The sequence below is a fragment of the Schistosoma mansoni genome, chromosome 3 (genome assembly GCF_000237925.1).
Source record: "Schistosoma mansoni strain Puerto Rico chromosome 3, complete genome".
NCBI lineage: Eukaryota > Metazoa > Platyhelminthes > Trematoda > Strigeidida > Schistosomatidae > Schistosoma > Schistosoma mansoni.
The window spans coordinates 7,390,504-7,415,460 of NC_031497.1; the positions used below are offsets into that span (position 1 = coordinate 7,390,504).

At 34.0% G+C, this 24,957-nt stretch overlaps 1 protein-coding gene across 1 annotated transcript in view; it reads right to left on the minus strand.

Annotated features, from left to right (window-relative positions):
* Positions 1 to 1,503: 1,503 nt before the first annotated feature.
* The window catches only part of Smp_074830 (tubulin tyrosine ligase-related), a gene marked incomplete at both ends in the record, with an annotated part of 33,996 nt that continues 10,542 nt past the window's right edge, over positions 1,504 to 24,957 (minus strand). Inside the window, 7 exons of the mRNA XM_018799083.1 lie at positions 1,504 to 1,697; positions 4,400 to 5,042; positions 6,033 to 6,154; positions 6,745 to 7,361; positions 8,392 to 8,577; positions 12,840 to 13,021; positions 14,097 to 14,267. Of these exons, the coding sequence (XP_018650907.1) occupies positions 1,504 to 1,697; positions 4,400 to 5,042; positions 6,033 to 6,154; positions 6,745 to 7,361; positions 8,392 to 8,577; positions 12,840 to 13,021; positions 14,097 to 14,267 (2,115 nt within the window). The remainder of the gene's footprint in view (positions 1,698 to 4,399; positions 5,043 to 6,032; positions 6,155 to 6,744; positions 7,362 to 8,391; positions 8,578 to 12,839; positions 13,022 to 14,096; positions 14,268 to 24,957) is intronic.

The following is a 24,957-nucleotide window of genomic DNA, read 5'->3' on the forward strand; positions in this document are numbered from 1 at the left end:
CAGGTTGATGTAACGCTTGTTTAAATTAATACAGTTTCGGAAAAACTATCTATCATTCGTTTTTGAATCAACTTGTTTATAGATAGTTATTTCATTAAGGTTTACTGCTTGATTAAGTTAATTCCGTACATTGTTATATTATCGTCCAAGATGTTGCAACTATAGCCATTTGCTATTATTTGGACTATTACGTTTGTGAAAACCTCACTGAATCACTTAGCTAATTAATATGAACTACTAATGTTAACTTCAAGTGATTCAAAGAATAGGTTTTTAATTGTTGTTCAGAAAATCTAGTTCTTATGTATCTACACTATTTAGGTCACAAACATATAAATCTAAGTGTAACATAAAGAGTTTTTCCAGATTTGTGTATTTAAAATGATGAACAGTCCAATATGTTATGTGTATGCTTATCAACGCAGTATATTTTAGAAACAACTTGATTTGTGTTTGTTGATGTTGCTAGAAAACAAGAATAAACATCTGGTTAATTCTCACTAGTTTTTCCGTGAAATTATAATTACCTAAGTTTAATCAATCTGTTTGAAGGATCATAATACAAATTTCTAGATGGGATTATTTTCAAAGTGCTTGATTACGCTTTTTTCTTACTAAAATATGATACTAATTTTACTGTTAGAAACATCACAACTAGAAGTTTCTAGCACAGCTTGATACGGGATATTTTTGGAATGCACTGAATTATGTGTAACTTTAACGAGGTCTTGGTGTGTACAGTTTGTTTGTGTAATTAAATATCATGTTTAATAGCTGTTAACCGGAACGCACAGTTTTAAATATTTCTGTATGAATGGTATATAGATTAGTTTAAAATAGGTATTTACATCTGAGACTACAAATAAACTATGTCAACAATCTGCTAGAACATCAAAATTGATTTACTATCTTCAGTAATTTAACTACTAAGTATCGACTGTGTATTGAGATTTGATTCTTCAGCACAATATTAATCCTCTTTTTTTTCAAGCACCCAAGCTTATTCACCAAAGAATAAATTGCAATTGTCATTTAGCAAGTTGGTAGTGATTGGATAGAACTAAGAAGATCGAATGAACAAAGAAAATCATTTCCTGTGCTTGAAATGTACATTTTTTAGTGTATATTGTATGACAAACAAAAGTAGTGTGGTCAACACTAGGATGTGTAAAAAGGTTTACCATTCTTGTTGGATTGTAAAAATAAAATCCACCAAATTCTAAAGTTCAAACTGAATTTGATTTAACTGAAAGTAATTTGAAATCACTTTGATTACAAAAAAAATATGTTCACAGGGAATAACTTATTAACAGAAATACAAGAGATATGTTTGTTTACTGACTTATCTTGTGGTTGCGGAACTTTGTTTTTCGTTGCTTTTTTGAATAAATTGGAAACTATTCTTATTTACATTCATACTGATTTATAGTTAAATGAATCTAATTACAACATAGACCTTCACTATTTGAGCGATTGTCCTAAATTTTTCTATGTGAATACTCATTATTCGTTTAAAACTGTTCGGTAATATTCTTGGTTTGAACTTCTCCTAGCAACTCGGTTTAATTTTGCTGATGTAACAACTGGCATTAAACCATTGATCATTAACTGCGGACTATGGCTGTTATGGGATGTGTTCACACGAGGATTGACTAGTGTAGGTAGTGGGGTTTTATATTTTTCCGCTGTTTTAACACCTGTTACAATGTAAATATCAACAATTATATTTTTCATCTATAGTTAATCGAATTGAATAATCTTTGAAATCCGTTAAAGTAAATATTTACTTTAAACTTATTGATCGGAGGGTGTAAATTAAGGATAGTGGATTTATGTACTTATTAACAATAATTATGTGTAATCTAGTGATATATCCATTCATTTTTAATCTAAGTGATCATTATGGTGAAATACTTACTTACGCCTGTTACCCCTCGTCGAGGAGCATAGGCCGCTCACCAGCATTCTCCATCCAACTCTGTCCTGAGCCTTCCTTTCCAGTTCTTTCCAGTTGTTATTCATCCTTTTCATATCTGTTTCTATTTCCCTGAGTAATGTGTTCTTTGACCTTCCTCTTTTCCGCTTCCCTTCCGGATTCCAAGTTAGGGATTGCCTTGTAATGCACATTGGTGATTTCCTTAATGTATGTCCGATCCACTTCCAACGTCTTTTCCTAATTTCCCCTTCAGCTGGAAGCTGGTTTGTCCTCTCCCATAAAACGCTGTTGCTGATAGTATCCGGCCAATAGATGTTGAGAATTTTGCGTAGACAACTATTTATAAATACTTGTACCTTCCTGATGATGGTCGTAGTAGTTCTCCACGTTTCAGCTCCATACAGTAGGACTGTCTTGGCGTTCGTGTTAAAGATTCTGACCTCGAAATTGGTTGAGAGTTGTTTTGAGTTCCATATGTTCTTCAATTGTAGAAATGCTTCCATTGCTTTGCCAATCCTCGCCTCTACATCTGCATCCGATCCTCCTTGTTTATCAACGATGCTCCCCAGGTACTTGAATGTTTCCACCTCTTCCAGAGTTTCGCCATCAAGTGTGATTGGGTTGATGTTCCCCGTGTTGTATTTGAGAATCTTGCTTTTTCCTTTGTGAAAGTGGAGGCCTATTGATGCAGAGGCTGCTGCTACATTTGTTGTCTTCATCTGCATTTGTTCGTGTGTATGAGAGAGGAGGGCTAGGTCATCTGCGAAGTCCAAATCATCTAATTGATTCTGAGATGTCCATTGTATTCCGTATTTCCCCTCAGATGTCGAAGTCTTCATAATCCAATCAATCACCAGAAGGAAGAGGAATGGAGAGAGTAGACAGCCTTGTCTGACTCCGGTCCTTACTGGAAATGCATCCGTCAGCAGTCCTCCATGAACGACTTTGCACTGTAGTCCATCGTATGAGTTTTGGATAATGTTGACAATCTTTTTAGGAACTCCATAGTGTCGAAGAAGTTTCCATAATGTTCTCCTGTCCACGCTGTCAAACGCCTTCTCATAGTCAATGAAGTTGACGTATAGTGATGAGTTCCACTCAACTGATTGTTCAACGATGATCCGTAGTGTCGTAATCTGGTCTGTGCACGACCTATACACTAACCTATTAGAATTGTCATTGGTCTAAGTACATGGGGCGTTTGTGTTTATCAGTCAGATTCCAGATAGCGAACAAGATCACTCTTTAACTTAAATGCAGTCGGATGATTGCATCACGTGATATGGACGCCGGATTCTTTTCGAATCTAGAGCATGCTCCACCTTGAATAAGAGTAGTAATGATGCTTGGAGTATTTCAAATATCGTTTTTCAAGTTTATAGCCATAAATAATGTAATGCATCTGGAACATCGTTTAATCCTGTAAACTATATGTTTCCCTTGTTTTGGTTTTTGTAATAAATCCAAAATAATATGTTGCAATTTGTTTTTATATGGTATTAAAGTTTTATCAAGTAAAGTTACCAACTCGTCCTATTTGGGACTCGTCAGCTGGATGTACCTGCATCTGAGTTGATGTTCACTCTGGGACTCGAACCCAGTACCCTCGCTTCAAACGCCATCGCGTTATCTACTCGGCCACTGAGTCCCAATAGCCACTTGCTTGTGTGATGGGGTGAAGTTTAAATTTATTTAGTATTGTGAATATCAACTCTGAGATGCAGGTACATCCAGCTGATGAGTCCGAAATAGGATGAAACGCGCGTCTTGGATTCCACTGCTAGCCACTATCCGTCTCTGCTTACCATGCTTGTGAATTAAGGCTATTTCGAGGCAATACGCACAGTATGCACATATGCCAATTAGAGACTGACCAGTTACAGTCCTAACACATCGATGGGAAGATTCAAAGAAACAATACTAAATAAATCTAAAGTTACCAACTTACTTATTTTTTTTGTCAATGTAATTTTAAATGAAAGCTCTTAAAAAATTCTGCTCTTCAGGAAATTTTGTGTGTATTGACTTCCTTCAAGGTGATCTACATCTCAAGTAGTAATTTTAACATCTATATATCTGGGAATAAATTGCAACCGGAAAGCTTAATTTATTGATCAATATTATAATTATAGAGATTGTCTGTCTGATGTCAGTTTTCGTCAGAAACTAATATCAGCTAAAAAACTACTGTAGAAACCAGGAAGCTGGGATTAACTTTTCCACCTTAACTTTAGTCTCCTCAGGAAATCCCCTTCACCACCGCATGCAAAATCGAACCAAACACTCAAGGGTTTGGCAGCAAACAAAATGTATACGTACCTATAAGTTGTGATAAAGTGATCTACGTACCCAACTTCAATTAACTTACAATTTTAAGCGACAATCGAGATTAATATGCTCAATTGTTTCCAATCACCATATTCAGCTTGAATAATATGTTTGGATTATAAAGGTGAAACTTACTTTCGGAGTCATTAGGCACTTTTTTACTAGAGGAATTATGACTATTCTGTCTTGAAGCATTCTGGGAATTACTTGTGGTAATATTATTACTATTGTTATTACAACTAGTCAAGTCTGTGTAGATGTATTTTGATTTTATTGCTGAATTAGATCGAATGCTTCTTGAAGGTAAAAAACCACAATTTTCATTCATTCGTAAAGATGTGTGAATCGGATTACATATACTTTCAAACGAATTTTTTACTGATTGATGACTTTTCACAACAGTAAGGGTTGTATCATTACAATCTTGGTAAAATGCTTGACTATCAAGATTTGCTGGTAAATTTTGACCATTGGTTGGATTTATGATTGTAGGGTTTGAATGTATTCCTCCGTTATAAAAATTACCGGAATGTACACGGTGGGATTGTTGAGATTTTTGCTGATGTATCTTATGAAGTTGATGGGATGGAAACGCTCCAAAAGTTGGATTATTAATAGATGGTTGAGCTGAATTAACACAGCGATTTCCATTCAGTCGTACAAAATAATTATTAAAACATTGATTCATTTGTGGAACAAGCGACGGTTTGTTTTTCTCAATTAGATTATCCCATACTACAGGAGTTCTTTTTGTATCAAGTATGATATCTGGTTTTTCCTGCAAAACAATTTACAGGACCAATAATTAAAATATTTTTTCAGGGTACTCTACTTATAAGTAGCATAATGTTATAAGACATTTCTATGAAGATCGGTGGGCGCAATTTTTCATCGCAAGAATGTAGGTCTCCGATTTAAATGTAATGAGTATAGAACTAACGTCACTGGTTTTGTCTCAATAGTGATGGAAATACTACGTCATTCAGTACTGGAGAATTGTATCGGATACCACTTAAATAATAGACATAGGCTCTTATTGTAATTTGTATGTTTACCACCGTTAATTTATTCACATAAATTATTTTACAACTGTTTTGTTAAGAAGTCTTTGTATAGGTGTTTCACGAATAATATCTGATTCTGCGGTGGATTTTCATAAGAAGGTGAAATTAACTGGAGAATCACTATTGACCAGTAACTACTTGAGAGCTAGTTTATTCCTAGTTTTGTGTTTCCCTGAGAATGCGATACATTTATGCCGCTGAACTGGAGTCCAGGAATCCATAATTTTCAAGTTCAGTTAACTTTTGATTTTAACACTTATATTTCGGTGTAATTTACAAGCTTTTGTTTAACTATTAACTTATTTGACTGAAGGTGAGTTACGAGACTACGATTATACAATTGTATTTTGTTCTTCAGCTTTCTATGTTTCTCTGTCTGAAGTCTGTCCGTGATGACAACTAACTTTAAATTAGATACTCTTTACAAACCTCCTGACTTGATGATAATCTAATTCTTTTGGAATATTAATTGCAAGGATATTGTAGTACAAAGCTGGTAGGTTCTTTCCAGTTCAGAAACCCAGCAATAGAGTAACACGATTACAATAATAATTAAAATACCTTGTTTAATAACGTTGAATTTCAAGAGATGCAAGGTAAAATTTAAAAATAACCGTCAAATAAACAGTTTAACGATTCGAATTTCTTTCGAAAACTCAACCTAAAGAAAATTATATGCACTAAGAAAATGAACTAAAGTTTACTTTAGCAGAATTTCCATGTCCTTGATTCTTAATCCAGTACTTTTGTCTTCCTGATAATTGTGTACGATTTTTCCATGAAGTTGTTGGTTTTAAAACATTCAGTTCTCTTCCCTTCTTTTTATCTAGTATTTAAGAGGAAATTAAGCCATATACATAATGATGTTTTTAGATAGGCTGTCAACATAGTATAAAAGTACGTGAATAGTTATGGGAGTTTAGAATATGAATACATATTATTCAAATAATAAACTCATAGATTTTTACTAATATGCATGAATGAATTCGGTATAAACGCACATCAACCATTAAGTATTGTATCCGTAGTCACACACCTTATATTCCACTTAAGCAGAATCTTTTAACCAAAAAAGGTTACAACATTTTATTATGCCTGAGAAAATATCAGTAAGAAACTGTAAAACATACAGAACCAATGATTTCATTGTCACTTGGATCAAATCCGTAAACAGTTCATTTGACCAGTTAGTAATGAAATTAACTGACGGAAAATAATTAAATAAGGATATAAGATTTTTATCTGTAGGAAAATGTAAACTATCATAACATTGATAGTTCAAATCTCAGGTAGTTACACCTCGAGACAAAACTTTAAAAGATTCTATGAAAGTACATTTTACAATTGATAAAAAGGACTAAAAGTAAATTGATTAGTGTTGTTATGAAATAAATACGTTAAAACAGGGAGATATACCTGTTTCCTGTTGTGATTGTCGATGTTCTATACAGTTTTGTTCTGTATTAGTATTATTATCCAAATATAATTCGTTAAATCCTTTTTTGTCTTTGATTTTTAAAGAATGTGAATGTTTGTTCTGTGCAAATAATTCATAAAGAATTGAAATTAAACCTATTTTATGCATTTGATCTTCTCGTTTTTTTAATTCATTTCTACGTTCAGTTTCTTCATCATCAAGTATAGGTTGTGGCAATTTAGTATTTATACAAACTTTGCCATTGTTTAACGTAGATTCAATTGATGCCTGATTACCAGGGTGGTTATCATCACTATCCTTTTCTTGTTTTCTTTCTGTAGGGACTTCTAAACATTTATCAGGTTTCCTTTGTTCCTCTTGATTATTTTGTCTGTTATTAACATTAAAATCCACCTTATTTATGGGTATTAATTGATTAGAATTATTAACTATTTCATCATTGTTATCTGACTTCATTAATTGCTGAGATAATAATCCAGTGTTTATTTTAATTCTTAATCTTTTGGGAGCTGGACTTTCAGATTGACTTTGCTTATGTTTGTTTGCAATTAAATCTAATTTTTCTTGTTTAAGTCTTATTTCTTCTCTTAGTTGTCTATTGGATAAAAATACAAACAGGGTGAGGAATATAAGTCATTAAATGAGTGACTTACACTATATATATATATAAACATTTCGAGAAGAACTCATGAACTCACAGAATATAAAGTACAAGATAATTATAAAAGTCGACATTTAGCGGTAGGCAAAATATAAATATATCTGTTTCATTATTACTGATTCCGACCCGAGTGGGCTAAGGTCCCCAACTATTGGCTACAATGACCGTGTGCTCCCTTACCAGGTTATGACTCAAATAATCGAGAAAAATGTGATCTGTATAATTATACTGTAATATAAGTATATTCGAAGACGTCTGGCAGTTTTTCACTAAGAAATGCTTCGAGATAGAAAGCAATGATCGCGAGATTAAAAATCATGCGAGAAATAAATTAAGAGACGTATCGTATTGGATTCAGCTTTACCGTAAGATTATAGTGTGAATTCGGAAATGAAATATATGTTAGGAATGCCTAAAAGATGAGATAGAGAGGGTGAGGGTAAGCATAGTTACGAAGATGGTTCATCACATGGAACTAAAGCAGTTAATACGACCATGAGTGGGTTGAGTTTATTGCATATCAAGCGAGAATAGAGAAGGCTGAATATGCTTCTTTTGATACATAATTCAGTTGATCTCTGTGACTACTATTATCGCATAATCATTTCACTTCGACAAAGTGTTTGAAACTATATATCAACTAACTCTAAAGTGATGATAGCTCTCATGAGTCAAATTTTGAAGTGTCAACTTCAGCAGCCAACTTTTATCGGTCCGAACTTTACGTATTTATATCAGAATTCGGATATTTTGAGCTATCCATCAATAGTCTCTGTGGCTATATGTACCTTAGGTCATTAATATTACTACAGAAATAATTCTTAAAAGTAGCCGCATCTAGACAACATAGTTCATTCACCATTTGTCTAAATGTCCACAGAAATGATCAAATTAAGCCTAACATACATTCATAGAAGATATAAAAGTGAAAGGTTACAATGTCATATTTTTAGTAAAATCTTACCTTGCACATTCACTTCTTACTTTATAAGTAACTGTCTCCTGATAAAATGTTGCAGTTGGATTGAGAAATGATGAATATTTTTCCAGATCATTTGATGGATAAATCAGACGAAAATTACCCATATGGCTATTTTCATATTTTTCACTTAGTGCTTGATATTTTTCCACATCTCGTTCGAGTGAACATCTGTAGAAATGTAGAAATAATTTTAATTTATTTAAAACTGTTACAAATTAACCCAGAGTGAATGTTGATGGTGATGATAATGATTGAATATAAAATAAAACTTTAGTCACAACAAGATTTAAACCAGCTTTGTTTGGATTCGTCATATATATGATGGAGATATAAGATATAAGTCATTTATCAAGATTCTAATGTACACCAAATATTGAAGATTTTATTGGATCATTTACGTTTCACATGAATAGATACTCAATTATTCACTCCATTATATTAGACGAAATACTATTGTAATAACATATAAAAAAAATTCGAAAAACTGACTCTCGAATTCTTCAATGACTTAGTTTTCAAATGTTCATTTTAGATTATCAAAAACCCTTGATTAGATTTCAAAAAGGTATAAATTTTTCGTTTTCTTGAAGGTCTCTTTGAGGATTATACTGGTGTTTGGATATTATCAATATGAAATAGTTTTATTTATTTAATTATTTGAACACATAAATATTGGTACAAAGGGGCACCAGATATGTAGGCGCCACACAAAAAATTGTCATTTCATTAAATTGTGTGAGGGTTATGATACTGTCCGGGTGCTCAGACAGAAGCAGGTGGTTTTCTTAAGGGGCCACACCTAGAGCCTTCGACCCAAAGGTCTGATCCACAAGGCAGTGGAGCATCGTGAAGAGATGCAGTCCTATGGTAGCCGGTGACTAACAATTGGTTCATACGCCATTTGTTCCCTCAGAGTACTGGAGCCCATGTGCACCAATAGTTTGGAATCAGGGTTTCCCAACTCCCCTAGGTGAACTCGCCGTGTCTACCAACCCGGGTAATGAGCCGGACATTTGCTTTTCATCCTCTCACTTTCGAAAAAAAACACTCCCGCCACGAGAAGGCAGTAATAAATCTGCTATTTTGGATGCAGAGATTCTGTTTTTTAAAAAACTCAAATAGTTATTACGTTTATTGTCTGAAGGACTTAAAACCTTATCTTTTTGCTGAAATATCCTGTGACATGATAATATACATGAATAAGTTTCAAATCTCACTAAGTCGACTGGAAAGTACCTACTCTTGCTTAGTGTTGAGGATTTGAATATCAGTACAGTAATTCACAGTCTTATAGCACAGAGTACTCATCATCACACATAATCGCAGCTTTGTTTACTAAGTCGAAATGACATAATACTTATCAATTTTAGGTACGGATATATATAATTCCCAAAATGGATACCAGTTTCTATTAAGTACTGTATCTGTGTAGCTAGGCATTAATGTAGAAAAAATTTCCTGTAAATCTTTGCTTCTGAGGTTTGTGTAACCTTTGTTGTATTAAGGAAATAAAATAATAAATCAATTTATTATTTTAATCAACCATTCATAGACCAAGAAACAAGCATGAACACTATAGAACTTGACATAAATGTGTACTGGTCCAAGTTTTCGAACTAAAAAAAGTTTACGAGTGGAAAAGTGAAGTAAAGAAAGTTATGTCAACAATAACAGAAAAATAAAGATAGCAAAAGAATGTCAGTGGCAACAAATAAAACACGAAATTCTAAAGCATGCAATAATATCAGAAGGGTTTTTTGTGGAGATTTAGTATTTGCATAGTTGAAAGCATGAGTCAATTGAAGCTAGACCACCAAGGTCGTGGATGCGCACTACTGAGGAGTCCCAAGTAGGACAAAACGGTCGTCCAATGCTTCCAACCATGTAATGATACTTGAATGAAGATCTAAAGGTCGATAAGGAATTATTGTATTTAAACCATTGTGGACGATTTGGAACTGGGTTAACCAGATTCTCCAAACATGGGATCTTACATTTTAGTATATAAATCTAATGTTCAAGAACATTACGAATATTCATTCTTAAAGGCTACACTAAACTGTCTGTTTCAGTAGATTCTTCAAAATAAGACTGATGTTTTTAGCTTTGTCCGTATTCATACTTTTGATAAAAAGTTTGTACTACATTAGAAAAGTAAAATTAAAACTACTCACTAGATAAATAAATAATATATTTGTAATATCCTAATGAGTAGAAAAATTAGATTTTCTGACGTTTTTCGACTCAGTGTAAGCCACTTCTTCAGAGAATAAATAAGCAAATCAAAATCAATCTGAGGTTAAATAATAAGACCACCAAATCGATTTCAAAGATATCAAAATATTACAAAAAGCTTTGTCCAATTACAAAGAAAGGAAAGTAGCTGAAGTGTTCCATATAATGCTTAATCCTATTGCTTTCAATAGAAAAGTAGACCTTACCATACATCCTATTTGGACTATCTATCCTAGCCAACTAGTCTGATACTATTCACGATTCACACTATTATCTTACAAATTGAACTCTATCCTTTATCACTATAAAGGTCATAAATTTTTCATCCTTAACAGTGCACACATACGCACACAAATTTACATACATATCGCTTATAAATCACCTTGACCGAAATGACATGACATTGATTTATTCAGACCTGTTTTTTGATTGATCACCTAATATTCGTGTTGTTCCGTGTACTATTTAAGCTTGGATTAATTTTGATTTGGTTATTTATTCTCTGAAGAAGTGGCTTACACCGAGTCAGGAAACGTTGGGAAATCTAATTTTTCTACTCATTGGGATATTACAAATATACCATTTATTTATAACAATTCACTCAATGCTCAATTTATTCGAAATTATCAAGTCAAACCTTGGTAATGATACCTATTTACTAAATAGTATATAGTTACAATTTTAGAAAACTCTAATGAATTCTGCCAAACCATTTTGAACTTTTAAGTATTCGATCGAATTAGATAAACTACTGTTTATTTTCGATCTGAATAATGAATATTTCATTAAATAATACTTGAGACGAAAAGTACAATTCTATTGTCATTATCTACTCTATACTTTAGAATAATGTATATTAGAGTTATATTTACAATTTCAATTATGCTTTCACAAATTTTATGTACGTTGTTAATAGAGTCTAAATACAGTAACCAAATATAAAGGAACTTTGTCTAAAAGAAATAAGTTGCCTGAAGTCAAAGATAATATAACAGGATAAGATCAGAGCGATATTATGAAACTCAGTATGTTGAAGATGAAGAGATCCAAGATTTTGACGACAGTTTTTGTCAGGGACTGAATTCAGCTAGAAGTCTATTGGAAATCAGGTACGAAAAGTCTCAGTCCTATGCGACTCAAGAGTATGCACCCACAACATACTTATGTGACCGAGATGATATTTTTAGACGACGTGTCCGAATTTATTGGTTTACATTTTAAGCTTCAACGAATTTGTGATACGGTCCAATCTCTATGTATTGATATTATCGACCTTTGTATCGCTCCCAACTTCATTATATATAGATTATAGATTGTTGTATAAACTATTTTAAGTTTAGTATTATAAACTGTTTAAAGTATGTATATCTAGGGAGGATGGTGATTATATACAATTTAAACAAAGTAGTTCTGTTGGTATACCTTCAATTCTATCCTGAAACATAGAATCAGTTAATGTCAGTCTGGGATTAAAGATTACTTTCAAAGTATCCAAAATTCTCTACACTACATCCAACTAAAAAAATAATAGACTAGTAGATACTAGATTACTCATTTCATAACGTTTTCTGAGCAACATAGTTCCATGTCTTTTATTAGTAATATTGTTTTACACCTTGTTTAGGCTATTATATATATATATATATTCAACTATTAAATAGATATGATTCAAAACGGGTGATAACAATAGATCAAGGTCATTGAAAGGATTCGAAACGATTGACATAGACAAAGAACCGCTTGAAAGATTGATTGCCTGTAAAGGGATTAAACAGATCGCAATTTATTGATCACTGGGTGGTGATCAATGTCGTGCGTATCAAGTCCTTCGTAGTGCTGATCGAATGCTATCGATCAAGTTGCAATGTGACCACTAGTCTAGGTGGCTTGACACTGTGTGCACTATGTTGAGATTATATTAAGAGAAAAAAAATTGTAGTTGAAATGGAGGTTTCAGTGTAAAGAAATACATATTCAGCAAATTTACAGTGCAATAAAGCAAATTTAACGGAACGAAATAATTCAGATTTAATGATTACCTACATAAGTTATTTTTCTGTGCATAAATTAATTACAGAACCAAATAGTGCTTAAGACTGCTTGTGTAAAGCTATAGTTTGATAAGGTTAAAATAAAGCGAGAAATTGTAGTACCGAAAAAATACACAATAATTGACTATGGCAATACTAACTCACTTATGATCTTTATCAATATTTTTATGTAATAAACGATTTCGAATACGTTTTCTTTCTTCATCACAACATTTCTTTTTACTGACTGCATTGAAATGTGCAAGTTGTACAGTATCCCATAGCATAGCTTCTTTAATTTCTTTATCTAATTTACTGTCTGTAGTAAAACTTGGTGAATGATTTACCTAATATGATTAAAGAAAAAAGTTTGTTTAGTTTCCACCATCTAAAAAGCTTGAACATGTATGAGTAATGCCAGAGAAAATCAATTAACACTAACGGTTTATAAATTCTATTACAGTATACATTACGAGGTCTAGAATTTTAAGGACAAATGTTTCGTTCTAATATGTAACTCTAGAAGAATTCACAGAAGACCCTAACTAGAATGGGATCCAAGTGCTCTGTATCATATAATCAGTATAATAATTTCAAATCACTAAAATCAGAATTTATTCCTCTAGTTCCAACAATTCGGTCAAATAAACATTTTTGAATGAACAAATAGTTGAGATAGGTGCAAAGGCAATTTTGCAGAAAGTAAATTAATGATAGTAGTAACCACAAAATCGAATATATAAACTTTTATTATTAACTAATAACACAAGTTTTAAGAGTTGAGAAACCATTATGACAAAATAGATTGTTTGTTGAAGCATAATGCTAGATTTGATTAGGAAACTCAAATAATTGATAACTAAGTTTAGTCAATTATGCTTCGTATAACTTTGATTATTTCAATAATTTAAAAGAGAGTTATTAAGTTTTATTATTTTAAATCTAAGACAGTGATGTTGATCCAGTGGTGAGTTATAAGGAGAATTGGACAAAAAGAGTGTAAAGGAAACTAGCGAAGAAATAATGACAGAGTAGTCCAGGAAATAAACTATCAAAATGTTTAGAACAGACGAAATCCTGTGGGTATGCGAAATGATACTGTAGTGATCGAGAACACGAATATGAACCGCGGAATCTACTAGGACACAAAATTACAGTTATTTGGTAAAATGTGAATACCATACGTTCAATACTTCATTTGCAAAATGTTGTAAGGAGGTAAATAGATTTGTTTTATTTCACTTTAGAACTCCTCGACATTTCACAAATGCAAAAGATGTGGGATTGAACTTAGAGATCTTAGGTCTCACAAAAACACCATAGCAACGGCTTATAATATCATAACAAAACCACTTGAATCAATCACATATAAATTTCAGTAACTTTTAATAGTATTTATAATTAAACATAATATTCACTTACTTCAAGAACATATGGCTTTAATCTATGATTGAATAATATGTCAAAGCCAAGAATTTCAAAACATGCTGATGTTTGAATATGATTTGGAAAGCAAGTTCGATAATTATGTCTAATTATAGCATAACCAGATAGTAATGTTTTAATGATCACATCATCTATGTCTTCCCAAATCTGAAAGAGTATACAAAAAATGATAACAATATTTTTTTCATTAACTATGATTAATAAGATACATTATGGGATTTCCAGCAAGTACTTTTGAAATAACTAGAAGAAAGGATATTTGAAAATTATTCAATCACTATTACCGTGCTATTCAGATGAAAAATACAGGTTTTGATATAACTTAGTATCAATGAAAGTTTAAAATATTCGAAAAGGGATATGGTTAGTATATGGTGATTTCCCTAAATGATCATATAGTGATAAAAATAACCAAGATTTCTCGTCTGCTTGAGAAAGTTGAACAGATTTCTTCCATCCTGTTTTATTTGTCGGAAATTCGTAGTTCGTTTTTAGCACTGAAAATAATCTCGTTTGGTATATATTTTTTTCGTTTCATAAATCACAAACTTTTTCTGAGATTTTGCTAGCTAACTACCAAACGACAAATCCTAAAGGAAATAAAATTTAACCGCTTCACTAACTAGTGAAGTAATAAATTTCATGTTGAGGTACAGATTACCATTCCACTAACATGTAACAATAATTCAATAGTTTTTACCATTGAAAAGTATCTTTTTCGAATTTGAAAAGATCACTATTTTGCTGACTGCCTTCAATATTAAAATAAGTAGTCATCCATTTTTTCATTTTCTTTGATGCTCCAAATAGCTACAGTCGAGTAGAACATTCTCCGTTTAAATTATACTTTCAGTCATAATATCAGACATAAAGCTGACAAAATTTGTTACCCTGGGTAAATTTATCATCTTAGGTCAAACTGAAATATGGGATTATTTAATCTTTAGTGTAATTCAGATTGTATTACTCTTCTATATCAGTGAGTAATTTTGGAAGTAAGAAAATAGTTTATTAAGTTTAAATAAAACTGTTTTTTATTTATACAGAAACTTTGTACAATATTAACTGACTATAATAATCTCAAAACGGGCTTACTTTTTATCGTCTTAAACCAATTGTATTCTTGGAGGATGCCGTTTTGAGTTCATTTATACCTTAATTGGCTAGAGTTTATTCTAAACATTAAGACTTTTATTTTGTATTTCCAATCTTACAGAATTAGTCATATAGTAAATAAAAACTACTTTAACTTATAAGCAAAGATGGATAGTGACTAGTAGTGGAATCCAGGACGCGCGTTTCATCCTATTTGAGATGCAGGTACATCCAGCTGACGAGTCCAAAATAGGACGAAACGCGCGTCCTGGATTCCACTGCTAGCCACTATCCATCTCTGCTTACCATGCTTGTGAATTAAGGCTATTTCGAGGCAATATGCATAGTATGCACATATGCCAATTAGAGACTGACCAGTTGCAGTCCTAACACATCGATGGGAAGATTGAAAAAACAATACTAAATGAATTTATACTTTAACTTATGTCGAATAAACTAACTAGGCTTTTAAAATATAGATATTATAGCTGGTATTTATGCCATACAAGTAAATTCATCATATTTTAATTTTTTGATAAGATACTTAATTCTAAACTACACAAAAGGTATTACCTATAATCAATAATCTTTCCTTATTGTTTGATTGTAGTTTCTTTTCTGAAGTTTAACGGAAGTCACACCTTAAAATTTGTTTTTATCAATATATTGTTCTTTTTATTATATTTTGTTGAGGAAATTTTGGAATCAAAAAGGAAAATTTATCATCATACTGATTATTATTTATAAAAAAAGGTCCATTTGATTATCTTATGCTTATATCCCTAAGATCTGTAATTATACCAGTGTTATATACAAGCAAAAAAATCATAAATATTAAATAAAGCAAAGGAAAGTCAGTTTTTGTGTTTATGTATGGGCAAAAAGACATGATAGAAAATCCAAGAAAAACGAACATTGAGTCGTCGTAAGTAATTTTCATCACATATAATGTCATCAGCTCGATAACTGTTGAAAACCAAAGAACACTAAAGAGTTGTCTTATACTTGCTACAACTTCAGGAGTTCATCGAGTTGACAATAAATCATTGGTAACATTGAATGATAATTGTGATATATCACAAATTATTTTAGAATCAAAATATGAACTACCTTACTTACACTCAAAGGTTTAATGGTATTATGTTTTTATAGAGTTCCATCCCTTTATAAATTTTAGTAAAGGAAAAACATCAGTCGTAGTAAAATAATATAGAATATGTTTATTCATTTTGCTCTTTAATATATAATATCATTGATTCTGTGTTATAAACAACTGAAGAGAATTCACGAAATGAACAGATTTATTGATATCTTGTTAGTTAGAGACTCAGTGGATTATGATTTGTAGCCCTCTTTTTAGTAGTTTGTGAACATCTTTAGATGGCATCACCTACAGTGAAACAGTTATTCAACCAATATCATTTTATGATGAGAGTCAACTTCAAGTTGTACAAATATTCACACAACTAAGTAAATACTGAATATATATATATATATATATATATATGGTGTAGATAACCACATCTTCTTGAACCACTGTTCAAAATTCTGTTGAGCACTAATGACATTAACTGTCACCGAAAAAGGGTTGCAGAAATGCTATATCATATACAATAATGTAATTTTAATGATCGTTATATGACCAATAAAATGTGGTTGAGTCATTTAAATACATTAATAAACCTTCACTGTAAGATTTGAAAACATTTATTTGTCACAGATTTGAAATTCTAGAAGTGTTTTTTTTAAATCTTCTCAGTTATATTATAATGATCGCGGATTGTAAATAAGTTAAAGTGAAATGATGAGTAAAAGATTTTACTAGTCCCAGGTATGCCTGTACACCGATTACCACGACGCCCGATGTTGACTAGTGTTGGAGACGGTTGGAAGAAAGTTAGAGGCGACCAAACCAAAACCTGGTATCAGTCTTTGAAGTCACTAACTTCTAGTCTGAACTATGTTGGTAGATGGAGACTAGTTGGTTGGTGTCCGCGCGACTATCGTTACCGGTGGTCGCAGACTTTGGATGGAATGGCTCAGAATCGATCACAATGGTGTAGGTGTATACACTGTTTGACTTCCCTTTAACTGTGAGATTAAAATTGATTTAAATCCTTCTTTCTACTAACTAATTCTTTCTTCCTGTACTATATCCATATACACAATCTTTCTTTTATATATTACTACCATCGAAGTAATTACCTCTATAAATTTGGTGTTCATCTTGTTGCACTAATAAGGTGTGGCAACTTGGACCGATGCATATACGTGCCTGGTCCTACATTGCAGCTAACTGACTGAATCCCAATGTTATTAGTCGTATGAATGACAAAAGAAACTATAGTTGATGTGTACTGTTATCATAAATCTAGAGTATAATTTACACAGTTATATGGAAAACTGCTAAGAAACATTTTAAAACAATTACGGTAAAATTATTAATGACAGAAATGTTTAACCTCAATATTTAAAATCTTTTTTTCAAAAAAAAATACCAACTAACAATGAGATGATGATTAGTTGTAGCGGTTATAATTAGTTAACAAGAAATTGTTGTGAGATGATTGAAATAAGGATAATCGTGATAGTAAAGTATGACAGTGAGTATGATTGTTATCCAAGAGTAAATGAAAAACAATGAAATGAGTAAATAATGGAATTTTCAGAGCTAAAAATAAACTGGGTAAGTTGGAAGTAAACAAAGTTTATCAGTTTAACTTGTCATTGAAAAGTCAAAGTCAAATAAAAACATTTAAAAAAAGAAGGAAAAACAATGTTGAGATAAAAACAACAAGATTAGGGATATGATTGAACAGAGATCAAGTAATAATTGATTGTATATTGTATTATCATCAAAATGTTTCATATTTTAGGGAGGTAATTAGGTCATTCTAAATGGATTTCAAATTACTGATTTCTGATATCTGGATGATCAAAGCTGAGCTTTAAAAATTTTAAACAATTAGTTATTTTCATAGTTGGGATCATGAGTCAATTGAAGCTAGACCACCATGGAAAACCTGGAAGCACTGCTTGACGGCCGTTTCGTCCTATGGTGGGACTCCTTAGCAGTGCGCATCCACGATCCCGCCTCGCGAGATTCGAACCCAGGACCTACCAGTCTCGCGCCCGAGCGCTTAACCACTAGTTATTTTGTGAACATTAAACAATTGATTGGTCACATAGTGATTATTATTATTATTATTAGTTTGATGACTTTTTATACAAACGTGCCGATTTACATTAAAATAATCAAGGTTCCGTCTAATGACCAGTTAGTCGGTTACAAAACTAAACCTAACTGATATTTATCAATACTGAGGTTTGACTTGAGAATTTCTAAATAAAGTTAGCATTGGGTAGCAAGCCAATAGTAAAACAATAATACGGTTGTGATACACTGAAAAGTAAAAATTTAAATTTCTGGAGTTTCGTGACTTATTTTAAGCGACTATTACAGAGTGAATGGATAAAAAACCAGATTATTTTAACACAAGTTGACACACCAGGAATTTAAATTTTTACCCATTAGGATATCACAAGTATCTCATTACTTTGTTATAATTGATACCTCTCTAATATAGTTAAATTTACTCTTAAAATTTAGTATATTCAAATGAAGGAAGCAGTTATTTACAACTGCAATCACACAAAATTTAAAAAAAATTAATATTCGATAAATCTTTTGTTTCTCTGTCCATTTTTTCTCCAGATGCATTAATAAAACACTAGTGTTGAGTAGGAATAGCCTGAAGTGGACCGATCTTTGTCACTTATTTCAACAAGAAGAATTTCTTGAAGCTTCTCTTATCGTCTTTATCATCAGACGGTATGCGGTAGATTTTTTTCTTATATTCTACAGATTTTTGTTTTGGTTTAAAGGTCACTTTTCAGTGTAATATGAAGCAGTAGCCTCATTATTCAATCCATTCAAGAACTTACGTCTAAATTTTACCAAGTAGTGCAGGCTATATGCCACTCATTTTTACGTTACAATCCGAACTTTGACATTAGGTTTTCATGGTTTGAAGTAAGGCACCATATGTGATCGAAAGTTACTTGAACCTGACAAATTAGTGGCTATCTGGATCCATTTACTTGATGGACAACTTTTTGAGATCTAGAGCTACGGGTGCTGGACATTGGTCTCATGGTGAAAATGTACACTGAGATGAAGGTGTTGAGGTTAATTCTACTCCATCTGACTCCAACAAATAATATCCCGTCTACTGTATATTTACGCAGGCCAAATCTTCCAGTAGTATTATGAATTTATTCGAGAATATTCGAAAGCCAGAACATCAGTTTTAGGGATAGTATATTGTTAATAATTAGTAAAATCCACAAGCTCACAAAAAACAAACACACGGGAAATCGAGTGAGAGTGAGTGTTAGAAAATATATACATTTTTATGTATTGTTCGATTGTGCATAATTTATCGACCGTCTATATAGACAACCAATGGGAGGATAGTTAAGGAATGAGGTGCAGATATGCGTTCTATCAGACTCACACATACTTTAACATAGTGTGTTACTTGTCTAAATTACAGCAAATAGAGAAATAATTAAAAATTATTCAATAGGCTTAACTCCGCCTGTAGCTCCTCTGGGGGTTGCTGCCGGTCCCAAGCCCGGGTAAAGGAGGAGGGTTGGGCATGGGGTTAGCGACCCCATCCCGTAGAAAATCAACTCGCTAAAAAAACGCTAACCAGAAAAAATCATTCAAACCATTTAAACTCTGCCCTGGGAGTAGAAGGAATAATTATGACGTCTCATGATGAAAGCCGAGTTCATTCGGAAGTCATGAGGCCGATGCACCTTCTTACAACCAGAGCAACAATTCTTATAGGTACATGGAATGTCCGGACAATGTGGGAGACCGGAAGAGTCTTCCAAATTGCTGCAGAAATGAGAAAATACAACCTGGAGGTGCTTGGAATCAGTGAAACGCATTGGACGCAGGTTGGACAACAACGACTGTCTTCAGGAGAACTTCTGTTATACTCCGGTCATGAAGAAGAAAATGCCCCACATACACAAGGAGTTGCATTGATGCTGTCCAGAAAAGCACAAAATGCACTTATTGGATGGGAATCTCATGGACCAAGGATCATCAAAGCCTCCTTCAAAACAAAGAGAGAGGGCATTACAATGAACGTCATCCAATGCTATGCGCCGACCAACGACTACGATGAAGACGCTAAAGACCAATTCTACGATAGGCTGCAGTCGATCTTCGAGAAGTGCCCAACCAAAGACCTGACCATTCTGATGGGAGATCTCAGTGCCAAGGTTGGAAAGGACAACACTGGATATGAAGACGTCATGGGACAACATAGACTGGGAGAAAGGAACGAAAATGGTGAGAGATTTGCAAACCTATGTGCCTTCAATAAACTGGTCATAGGTGGCACCACATTTCCACACAAAAACATACACAAAGCCACTTGGATTTCACCGGATCACACTACACAGAATCAAATCGACCATATCTGCATCAACAAAAAGTTCAGGAGGACGATGGAGGATGTGAGAACCAGAAGAGGAGCTGATATAGCATCCGATCATCATTTGCTGGTCGCCAAGATGAAACTAAAACTCAAGAAGCACTGGACAACGGTGCGGACAACATCACAAAAGTTTAATACGGCCTATCTTCGAGATGCTGACAAACTCAACAAATTCAACATAGCCCTCAGCAACAGGTTCCAGGCCTTTCATGATCTACTCAATGGAGAGGGAACTACCATGGAGAGCAACTGGAAAGGTATCAAAGAGGCAATCATTTCAACATGTCAGGAGGTTCTGGGCCAAAAGAAGCACCATCACAGGGAATGGATCACTGTTGGTACACTGGATAAAATTGAAGAAAGAAGGAACAAGAAGGCAGCAATCAATATCAGCCGAACAAGAGCGGAAAAAGCCAAGGCACAAGCCGAATACACAGAGGCAAACAAGCAAGTGAAGAGGAGCATCAGAACCGACAAACGTAAATATGTGGAAGATTTAGCGATGACAGCGGAAAAGGCTGCAAGAGAGGGAAACATGAGACAACTGTATGATACAACCAAGAAACTTGCTGGAGATTACCGTAAACCAGAAAGACCAGTGAAAAGCAAGGAAGGCAAAGTAATCACCGACATTGAAGAACAACGAAACAGGTGGGTAGAACACTTCAAAGAACTCTTAAATCGACCAGCTCCACTGAACCCACCCAACATCGAAGCAGCACCCACAGACCTCCCAATCGATGTTGGCCCACCAACAATTGAAGAGATCAGCATGGCCATTAGACAAATCAAGATCGGCAAAGCAGCGGGACCAGACAACATCCCGGCAGAGGCACTGAAAGCAAATGTAGCAGCAACTGCCAAGATACTACACATCCTCTTCAGTAAGATTTGGAACGAAGAACAAGTACCAACAGACTGGAAAAAAGGACTTCTGATCAAAGTACCAAAGAAAGGTGATCTTAGCAAGTGCGACAACTACAGGGGCATCATTCTCCTCTCAATACCAGGGAAAGTCTTCAACAGAGTATTGTTAAACAGGATGAAGGATTCCGTAGACGCCCAACTTCGAGATCAACAAGCTGGATTTCGTAAGGATAGATCGTGCACAGATCAAATCGCAACTCTACGTATCATTGTGGAACAATCAATCGAATGGAATTCATCACTATACATCAACTTCATCGACTACGAGAAGGCATTTGATAGCGTGGACAGGACAACACTATGAAGGCTTCTTCGACACTACGGCGTGCCTGAGAAAATAGTCAATATCATACGGAACTCCTATGATGGACTAAACTGCCAAATCGTCCACGGAGGACAACTCACCGACTCGTTTGAAGTAAAGACTGGTGTAAGGCAAGGTTGCCTACTCTCACCGTTTCTCTTTCTCCTGGTAATAGACTGGATCATGAAGACGTCAACGACTGGAGGAAAGCACGGGATGTAGTGGACAGGCAGGATGCAACTTGACGATCTAGACTTCGCGGATGATCTGGCTCTTCTATCACAAACGCAACAACAAATGCAGGAGAAAACGACCAGTGTAGCAGCAGCCTCAGCAGTAGTAGGTCTCAATATAAACAAAGGGAAAAGCAAGACTCTCCGATGCAACACAATATGCACCAATCAAATTACACTTGACGGAGAAGCTTTGGAAGATGTGGAAACCTTTACATATCTGGGCAGCATCATTGATGAACACGGTGGATCAGATGCAGATGTGAGGGCGAGGATCGGCAAAGCAAGAGCAGCATACTTACAACTGAAAAACATCTGGAGCTCAAAACAATTGTCAACCAACACCAAGGTTAGAATTTTCAATACAAATGTCAAGACAGTTCTATTGTATGGGGCGGAGACGTGGAGAACTACGAAAGCCATTATCCAGAAGATACAAGTGTTTATTAACAGTTGTCTACGCAAGATACTTCGGATCCGATGGCCAGACACTATCAGCAACAAGTTACTGTGGGAGACAACAAACCAGATTCCAGCGGAGGAAGAAATCAGGAGGAGGCGCTGGAAGTGGATAGGGCACACTTTGAGGAAATCACCCGATTGCGTCACAAGACAAGCCCTCACATGGAATCCTGAAGGTCAAAGGAGAAGAGGAAGACCAAAGAACACATTACGCCGAGAAATAGAGACAGACATGAGAAGAATGAACAAGAACTGGATACAACTAGAAAAGAAGGCCCAGGACAGAGTGGGTTGGAGAATGCTGGTCGGCGGCCTATGCTCCATTGGGAGTAACAGGCGAAAGTAAGTAAGTAAGTATTCAATAGGCTTACTATAAAGGTGCATTCTGTTGAACACACCTAAATAGGTAGAAACGTGTGTTTGTGAAGTAAGTAAAGGACGGTTTCATGCCGATTTCTTCCAACCACTTATAAGGTATCGTTCTATGCTCGAATTAGTAAAAGTGAATCGGCTAGCAGTTAATTTGTTTTATTTATTTATTCAAACACATAAACATTAGTACAATGGGAGACCAGATACATACTCACTACACAATCACAATGAGGTCAGTGGCAGTTATCATTGATTGGTGTGAGGGCTGTGATACTGCCCGGGTGCCCAGACCGAAGCCACATCCCGAGCCTTTGAACTGAATGTCTAATCCACAAGGCGATGGAGCAACTTTAGGAGATTCAGTCCCATGATAGTCGGTGGCCAACAGTAGGTTCATACGCTATTTGCTTCTTCAGGATCCTGGAGCCCATGTGCACCACTGTTTTGAAATCAGGGTTTTCCAACTCCCCAAGGTGGACTTTCCATGTCCACCATCCCGGTTAATGAGCCGGACATTCGCTTTTCGTTCTTTCAATTTTGTAAAAAACACCCCCGCCACGAGAAAGTAGTGAGTAGAACTTTCCTGACTGTGGTTGTATACGCGTGGTTATGTGAGAGCACTTCAAGAAGGAGAGCTAACTCTCCCCACTCTCAGCCGTTCCAGGGCCTTTGCGAGCCAGTTAATTTGTGAAATAGCCAAAGAATCATGGTCAAAAGGACACTATACAGTTAGACAGAATTTATTTCATATATTTATTATTAGTTTAAATTTATTTTTATACTAATTCGAATTGTGTTATTTGTTTCGACACGTGATTATATGAAAATGCAAACAGTGAGAGGACTGAGAAAAAATAACTCACTAATTGAAAAATTATGTACAAAAAGTTCATCGTGGGATATTGATTTCAACTGAAAATTATTGTTGTAATGCATTTTCGATTTCGCTATTTGAAAATAATGTCGAATTTTATATTATCGGAGGAGACAACGACAACAGGGTTAAAATAAAGCCTGATAAATATGGCGTTAGTGACTGTGACAGGAAATGCTTCAGCTCGTAAAAGAGAATCGATAAACAGTTCTGGACCTAACTGTGTGAAATTACTGTTTCTGATTATGTGTTAGACTTTCATTTGATAAAATAATCTAACTTCTCTTTCTTAGATTCCAGAACAGCTAATCACTTTATGTTTATTTCCATTCTAATGCTACGTGCTTTACAATCATACTTTGTTTAAGATATTTCAAGATGCTTAAATATGTACAAATTTCCATATTGTCTTTTTTTTCTTGGTCTAATTACGTAGTTGATTGTTTGTTAAACTGAAAGAAATAATTATGACATCTGAAGTCTCCATCTACCTTCCCATATATATATATATATATATATATATATATATATATATATATATATTCATAAACCTCCATTGTGACCATAATCATCATGTGCTCACTAGTGACTGTGTTCAAGATGGCTTTCCTGGAGTTCTAGTGAGAAGCCGTGACCAGCGGAGTTCAATCTGTATCGAATATATGTATATGTTGTTTATAGGAACATCATATTACATAAGATAGTTGTCTATGATATTGTTGACAGGTTAAACCATAATATGAACTGAGAAATATTTCATTTTACGAAATGGCATGATTTGAACAGTTTATTAACATCAACATTACTTGAGCAAGCAAGAGCTGCAGAAAAGTTTTTAAAATTTTTGAATTAATAAAGATATAATAAGCTAGATACTATTCGGAAATTCATTACGAAATTAAAATGTTTACTTGAATGGAGTTGTTTTCGAATCATCTAGATTGAATCAAATAAATAAGTAAATAAGAAAAATTTAACAATGATAGACTATTAGTAATTATGACTAGGATTTCATTTTTGGTACTGATTATAATCAGGATGGACTCGTGTGTTT